This window comes from Helianthus annuus, chromosome 12 (assembly GCF_002127325.2).
Source record: "Helianthus annuus cultivar XRQ/B chromosome 12, HanXRQr2.0-SUNRISE, whole genome shotgun sequence".
Classification (NCBI taxonomy): Eukaryota; Viridiplantae; Streptophyta; class Magnoliopsida; order Asterales; family Asteraceae; genus Helianthus; species Helianthus annuus.
In genome coordinates this window covers 145,295,356-145,303,728 of record NC_035444.2, presented here as the reverse complement: position 1 = coordinate 145,303,728, position 8,373 = coordinate 145,295,356, and the positions used below count along the sequence as shown (strand labels likewise).

The window sequence follows — 8,373 nt, the reverse complement described above, 5'->3', positions numbered from 1 at the left end:
GAACGGTTAGGAAACGAACTCCATAATTGGCGGGATTCCATGATTAGCACTCGAAAATGTTAGAATAGAATGTCTGATATACCCTTATTTATTAAAATTGGATCGGGACACGTGTATGGCTGCTGTTGTAGCGTACATATAATGTACGATAGTGAGATTTGTACCATACTCCTTACATATATATATATATATATATATATATATAGAGAGAGAGAGAGAGAGAGAAAGTAAGGTTCGTTTGAGAACCACCCTTATTGCGAGACCAATATGAACACAAAAAAAAAATTTTAAAAAAAATCAAAAAGCACTCAAAAAAAATTTTAATATATTTTTTTTTAAAATCGCTATATTTAGTTAGCAAAAAAAAACATTTTTTTCGAGTAACAGTTATCCATGCACATGTGCATATGTATCATTACTTCGACAAATTTCGTAATACGTTATCAGTAATAGACAATTGCACTTTAATTTACAATCTCATCCGTAATACACTACTTTTTACATTACCAATATTCAAAATGCACATGTGCATCATTATGTATAACAATGATATAACGTGTTTTGATACAAAAAGTTTGTGATTTTGAATGGAGAAGTAGGTCCATATACATGTAGATGCACATGTGCATTTCTAATATTGTTAACGTAAAAAGTAGTGTATTACACGTGGTAGTGCAAATGAAAGTGCAATTGTCTAATATTTGCAATGAATTACGGAATTTGTCAAAGAAATGATACAAATGCGCATGTGCATGGATAACTGTTACTCGAAAAAAAAATTAAATTTTTTATTATAAACGAAATATAGCGATTTTTCCAAAAAAAAATAGTAAAAAAAAATTTGGGTGTTTTTTAGATTTTTTAGGTATTACTGTTTGTGTTCACACTGGTTCTCGCAATAAAGGGTGGTTCCTAACGGATCATTCTTCTTATATATATACATATATATATATACATATATGTATATGTAAACGGGATCTATAGAAAACGGTGGAAAGTGTGAAAACGGTGAGAACGGATCCTAAAACAACACGTGGTGTGCGCTACAAATCAAAGGGAGGGGTGTTTTTGTCTTTTTACGGGTTTTTATTCATTTTATTCCATACGCCGCGCTCATTTGTGGCGTGGAAATTTTTTTGGCGTTTAGTTAGAAACTCAATTTATGGCATTTTGTTTTCTTTTAAAGAGTTTGGCTTGGATAAACAAAGGATTCAAATTAAATATCATGGCGTTCCTACATTCATTACAATTCATTCATAAAATTACTCAAAGATTACAATAAAAGCGAAACAAAACAAATGAAATCACTACATCGGAGATGTACTCATCGCTTTGCTCATCATTTTCCTCAAATTCATCATCATCAACTACATTGGCTTTTAATGCCATCACCTCCTCAGATTCATCATCATCAACTACATTGGAATTTAATGCCATCAACTGGTTTAGCCTAAAAGACATCCTAGATTTAAACATAATCACAATCCTGGTTGTCATAATGGGTGATGGTGTTAAAGTTAAGAGTAGTTGAAGAAAGCGGATGTTCTTTGTGTTCAGTACTTCATCCATTGTTAAGTAATCTCCATCCCCGTTGCTATAAGTCACCCTCACCATCCTCAATTGCTTATTCAAACTCCAACCGGTTGGTAGCTCAAAAACATCATCATCATCCTCTTGAAATCTTCTTTTAAATCTTCTTATTATTGTTTCAGTTCTTTCGCACTGGTTAGCAATTGGAACACCCAGGGGAAGAATCATTAGGACTGACTCATCCATGTGAAGTATGGCGCCGATGGTCTTTGCATTCACCCTTCTTCTGCCTAAGAACTTTAGAACGGATCGTCTATCCGATCGATCGAACCTCCATGAGATAATTTGTGCCATTTTTGTTCGTTATTTTTGTTTGGCATTTCATGGTTTTATTGGAGTGTTTCAGTAATTATAGCTTTTTTCTACTTATATAATGGTGTTCTCTTGGTGTCAAAGAAAACAAAGTGGATTGATTATATTTTTTCGACGCCAAAAGAATAAAATTTATTTTTGACTATAGTGAAAGTACTGTATAATGTGATGATTCATCGTCTTCTTTAGTCTTGACATGTCACGCCCCAACCGATGGCGGAAACATCGGAGTGAGACGAAAACAAGATTGCAAGAGACTTCATAACGCTAAGTGTGACAAGTATTTAGTAAACAAATTTCATTTCATTGCTAACATCAAGTACATTATTCAAAATATAATTACAACAAGTTTGAAACAAAATAAAATACAACAAGTATCAAAGTTTAAGGTGCGTCTCTAGGCATCCTACTAGATTTCGTGCATCATCATCATCATCAAAATCCTGCAACACGTATTAAAGTATAGTTCAATACAAAAAAAGTATTGGCGAGCATACAAGTTTGAATACTTGCATACGTATAAAGGTTTGAACAAATCCACATGACAAAATTGTTATCAAGAATTAACGTATAACTGGCATGCAACTGTAAATGTCAACGCAAAGTTTACCGCTAGCGTAATCTTATTGTAGCAACGATAAGACCATTCTGTGTTTAACTTAACATGACCTCAAGCATATGGGCGGTGCGTTACTCCTATAGCGTTATACATGTTAAGGGAGACTTGATCGAAGTTAATGACAAGTATTAAGCATAAGAATGTTCCAATGTATACGAACTCAAGCATAACGTAAGCATGTATGTTGGATTGTTTGTTTGTGATTTAGGCATAAAGTATGTGATTGCGTGTGTTTAATAGTAATAAACGTATTGCACCCAAAAGTGTAAAAGTAAAAGGGGTCATGTATACTCACAATTTTGCACAGCTTTCCGATTATCCGTGAATTGACGAGTTGTTGAGAATGGGGAAACGAAGGTGTATGGTCATTCGGAGTTTAACAAAGGATTTGGATTATGATTTAAGTTACAAAAAGTATGTATTCATAAATATATCTTGTCTAAGTAGTCGTTTTGACATTAAGTTCGTATGTGATTTCATGGGTCCTAGTTTGTCCATTAGAATCGAAAACAAGAAACTTAGAACATTAGATAAAGTAACCTAAGTTCATGACACATAATGATAAAACCAGTTAATATCATGAGTTTGGCTATATGTGTATATATATATATATATACACTAGTCTTTTACCCGCGCAATGCGGCGGGAAACATATCACTTAGGTTGGTGAGTTTAGGGCTATGTGCGGGGATGTAGTTTCTGATGTGGCGTGCGACGACGATGATGGCAGTGCAGCAGAACGTGAGGGTCGGTTGCAGCCTTCTTCAGGGGCGGAGAAACAGCGGTGTTCGGCGATTGGTGGTTTCGTGATGGCTTTTGGTGGTTATTGTGTGAAGGCCGGTTACCGGCTTCAGCGCCGATACTCATTTTCTGTTAGTTTTCTTATTCGTAGCATGACTTTGTTTTATCTATGCCATAAACCTTACAGTTATAGATCTCAATAAAGGATGATTTCCACATACAGTGTTTCGTATGTTGCTTACTGAGGTTAAAAAGCATAAATTTAAACAAGTTTTGCTGAAAATTGGGACTCTGTTACATTTAAAAAAAAAACATTCTATTTGTTTATCAATTATCTCGTATTGATATACTGAAGAATACCTCTGTTAGTTTATTTATATGATAGTTTACAAAAGTCTATTATTTGTTGTTTTGATTTTCTTAAAGTCCCGATCTCAAAGAAACTTGGAATTTTATCCGAATGAAACGATGAGACCAGTAATTGTCATTGGAAGGTTGTTGACGATATTCACTATTGAGATCTTCAATATAGTCTTAATATAACCAGTTGTTAATGATATTCACTATTGGTTCATCAAAACCAACTGGGGCGTCCCAGTTGGCCAGCCTCACCCCTACTCTTCATAGAGACCCGGGTTCGAGTCCAGGCACGGGGACAATCGGCCACCTTCTTCCCAGAAGGAAACGGACTCAGCTCGGGATGGGGTATTCACCGCCAGGCAGCTATGGGGCTGAGCTAGCTTGTGGAGTGGGATCACTCCAGCGGTTGGGAGGACCGTGCAATATCCCCCCCCCCCACTATTGGTTCGTCAATCATCAACCCAAATACATAAACAACATTATAAATGCCCCCAAAGAAAGTAAATTAGTTTTACACCACCCTTCAAAACATACCAACTTTAATGATCCCCTTTTGTGAGAACAAAAATAAAAATCTCACCTTTCTTTCTGGGTATACAAAACCACCTTGTCATTCTACACTCTAAATCAAACTCTTTGAATAAAAAAGATTCCTAAAGATAAATAAAACATGAAATTCATTTATTTGAACTGTGGCTTGAATGTAATCTCTCTTTGCTGTTGCTAACTTGTTCTCCACGTGTGCTGATGTGTACACTCTCACCTATATATGGGAAATTTTTAGTTAGAAAACTTGACTCGTTTATGCAAAAAAATACCCGAATTTTGGTTATTTTTATTACTACATATATATAGTCTGTGTTTTATTAAAGATTTTTGTGTCATTTGACTTTGGCATCATTCTATGAAGAACCGCTCACATGATTCTAATTTTAAAACATATTAGTTGTGAGTAATATTAATGTTTGTGTCATTTGACTTTGGCATCATTCTATGAACCTTCCCTTAGACTATCCACATCAAGGATGTTTGTAGGTGACATGGAGGGTGTTCATTCCTATGTGGAGGGCATTTGTGAGAGGGATGGATTAGTGGGTGTTGTAGAGGATGACATGGAGGGTGTTCATTCTTCACAATTCTTGGGGAAGAATGGTGAAGAATGGGCTAATGGTGGGTCCTTTCTTTTTTTTATAAGGTTGTTTGTGCGAAGGATATATATGTTATTGTTGTGGGTAAAAACTGTTTGTGGGAAGAATAAGTGAAAAGCTGATGTGGCATGCTGATTAGGCTGTTTGTAGAAAGGATAGCCTTTCACTGATGCGGATAGTCTTATGATTGGTCCTACACAGAAACACGGAGCAGACATTGTGGATATATTCCACTTGGCAACTACGTGTAAATAGTTATATATTTACTTGGGTCCATAATTTGGCATTTTCCGGCTAGAACTTTCTTTCTATTTCACCGGCTTGTTGGAACAACGGGTCTGGACCATGACCATTATTTTGTCCCCTTCATTCACCTATGGTCCTTATCAACATCTCCCAAGTTTGTTGCACCTACGCAACATGTATACTTTCGTATAAGCATTACTTAACCAAAAAAAACCTCCAAGAAACCAAACAAACTAACAAAAAACTTACTAATGATTAATTTCTATATTAACATAATTTCATATGAAACAATAAAGAATGTTTTTTACGGTTTTACCAATACTTAAACATGTTGAATCACATTACATGCCTCCACAAACAACAATTTAGCAGGGAGCACAGTATTACGAGCAAACCCGTATGATCCGAAGCAACAAGACTCGTGAACCTTTTCAATGATTCGCTTCCTACATGGAAAACTATTGTAAACTTCATCTGACCTTGACTTTGACCGGGACCCATACGAGCCCTGTTATTGCCTCGAGGTGCGAAAGAAGAGGCCACCAAGCTCGTCGACATTGTTCACGCCTACCTTTTCTTGCACGACTCAGCTCTTGGCGGATCATGCTCTGAACTGACACCAAGTATGATTCCATATCATTCTTGGACTCCCTGGTATTTAAACTTCCAGCTAAGTTCTTTGATATTCACTAAATGACACTTATAAAATTCATAACATGGATACCTTTGATTCGTTTGTATCTGGTTTTGCATTGAGGGCAAGCTTGATTACCCTCTCTTCTTTCGTATTCGTAACAAGATCTGCAAATAAGGAATGAACATCATTACAAGCCACAAATGGCTCCCCATCAACTGTTATTTCAATCTCATCACAACAAATTCGACAAATCTGGCCACTCAACTCTTTTATAGAAGTCACCTATTCAACTCTTTTACAAATCCCGCATTTATTCGACATGTAAATTTGTGCAACAAAATGTGTGACGTCACTAGTGAACGATCTTTTTCGATATACTTACGATACTCGTCTAATGTTGTTGCACTGATGCATCTCAACTCTCTACGACTAAGCATCAGCTTCAACAGATTGCCAACATCCATTGCACCGTTGGTAGCCCCTACAAACAGATACGAACTTTAGATCATATTTAGTATATTTCGTATAAAAAAAGATTATCTGGACTTTAATATACCAGCTCCAACGACAGTATGGATTTCATCAATGAAAAGAATAATCTGGCCGTCTGATTCTGTAACCTCCTTGAAGACTGCCTTGAGTCGATCTTCGAACTCTCCACGATATTTTGCGCCAACAATAAGCGCGCCCATGTCAAGAGATATCAACTGAGATGAAAATAACAGTCCGGTCAAATAGTCAATGTAAACAAATTGCTCAATAGCCTGCATTTTATAAAAAGAAACTAACAAATGATTAACAACTTGGCAGTTATAGCAATGAATTATACGTTCATTGATAGTGTTACCTTTACCTCGTAGAATAGTTCTGTATCTTGTTTTGTCCATTTCATTCTTGGGGTTATTTTCATGTGAGTTTGGTAATTGTAGTATGTAGTGTTTTGTGAAGATTCACTGTAGAACCGTAAGATTATTATTTGCAAACCCGATAGATAAGATATCTCAAAAAATCATGCTAATGTTCAGCACCTCTCATCCATTGCATTGGCTCCCGATAAAGATGCTTCCTTCTTCTGCAATAAGGGATAATTTCACACAAAAAAATCATAATATCAGATACATCCATTTTCAAAGTTTTGAAACTTATACCCTTTCCTTAATTAAAAAAAATGCAAAAACAGAATTTGTTGGCCCAGACCATGTTAGCCGGTAACAAAATGGCCCATTTAGTCCGGATTCATTTTAACCCGTGACCCATAAATTTTGTACAAAGTAATATAAGCAAACCATGTACTCACAATCAACAAGATGAGCAAGATGGTGAATGTTCTTTATTCGAGTTCCATTGAACTTCAGAACCTGTCGAATTATTTAACATAATAAGGTTAGAACAGAAGACGATTAAACAATTATTTCTAACTTTAGAATTAATTAATAAACCAGGTTATCACTAAAAAAGAATTAATTAATAAACCAGGTTATCACTAACATATGGATGTTTGAATTAACTTGAAAATAAAATGAAATTCAATACCTTCGATGGCCTTCTCAGTGCCCTGCCCCACACACTTTGACGGCGAAGTGAATGGTTCAAAATACTCGGTAGGTGAAACCTGATGGATTAGTACCTTCACAAACACCAAAACAAACCGCATATTAACATTAAACTCAATATAAAAGGCCAACTTATTTCTAACATTCTATAGAGAACTTATCTAAATAGTGAAAAAAACAATTATATTCGATAGAGTGTTATTACTCTCCGATTTAGATATGTGACATGCATTCCACTACATCAAGCACTCCACTACTAAGCATATTTCACAAAGGGTATGCTATTTGATCCTTAACTTCATACCTCAACTCATCTAACTCCATGAATTACTTTTGGATTTCCAACAAATTTATAGTGCCAGCCATCATCAGGTTCTATCATGGGATTATAACTCTGTCATGAGATGTAACCCAGTTAGCATTAAGATGAACAACAAAATCACATTGAAAAAAAATGTTTGTGCACATTTGCTATATCTTATCGACGTCATTAGTAAGTAAACCATTTATTTTTTTATTTTAACCATTTGACCCCGCATTCACCCGAACCTGGAGTCATTAAGCAAAATTTAAGCCAGTCATCTGCAACAATAGATGAACAAAAAGATTCTTCGAAAACAAACCCTAGGAGAGAGAAACAATCAAGTAGATCTGAAGTGGAACCAGCAGAACCACCGCTACTAAAGAGTACTGGTAAAGCACTGAAAAAGGGTAATTTACCTGCTGGACTTCGTGTTGTTTGTAAGCATTTCGGAAAAACTTGGTCTGCATCAACAGCAATCGCCGCCGCGGCTCCAGGTTTACCACCGTCAAACCGTCGAGACGATACGTTACTAAAACAAGAGGACGGTGGTTTATCATCCGATTCGCCGGAAACCTAGTCTCCTCCATAGGAGCTCACCTTCCAGATCTGAGAGAAGAGAGAGAAAGAAAGGAGATAGGAGAGATTTGAGTTTCAAAACTCTTGATCTAGTGAAATCTTTTTGTTCCTGAATCACCAGAGAGAGAGAGAAAGGAGCAGGGAAGTGAAGCGGCGGAATATGAAAATTTTTGAAATGAATGTGAAACCCTAATCCATTTGTGTACCCGTGTGTTTTTTGAGTGAAGGGTATAATTGGGATTGTAAATTATATTGTGCTTTAGAGGGTTGTACATCATGCTTTAGGG

At 36.0% G+C, this 8,373-nt stretch overlaps 1 protein-coding gene across 1 annotated transcript; it reads right to left on the bottom strand.

Moving 5' to 3' along the window:
* Positions 1-5,931: 5,931 nt before the first annotated feature.
* Positions 5,932-7,307, bottom strand: LOC110891750. The gene is made up of 6 exons (XM_035981384.1): positions 7,281-7,307; positions 6,940-7,011; positions 6,682-6,725; positions 6,507-6,606; positions 6,210-6,360; positions 5,932-6,134 (listed from the first exon to the last, which is right to left on the bottom strand). Exons 1-6 carry the CDS (start codon positions 7,305-7,307, stop codon positions 5,932-5,934), a joined length of 597 nt encoding a protein of 198 aa, XP_035837277.1.
* Between the last annotated feature and the right edge of the window lie 1,066 nt (positions 7,308-8,373).

Coding starts and splice junctions, on each gene's coding strand:
- LOC110891750 (XM_035981384.1), bottom strand. CDS start 7,307: ATGCGGTTTGTTTTGGTGTTTGTGAAG. Junction 7,012..7,280: donor TTGTTTTGGTGTTTGTGAAG/GTACTAATCCAT, acceptor ATAATTCGACAG/GTTCTGAAGTTCAATGGAAC. Junction 6,361..6,506: donor ATACAGAACTATTCTACGAG/GTAAAGGTAACA, acceptor TTTTCATCTCAG/TTGATATCTCTTGACATGGG.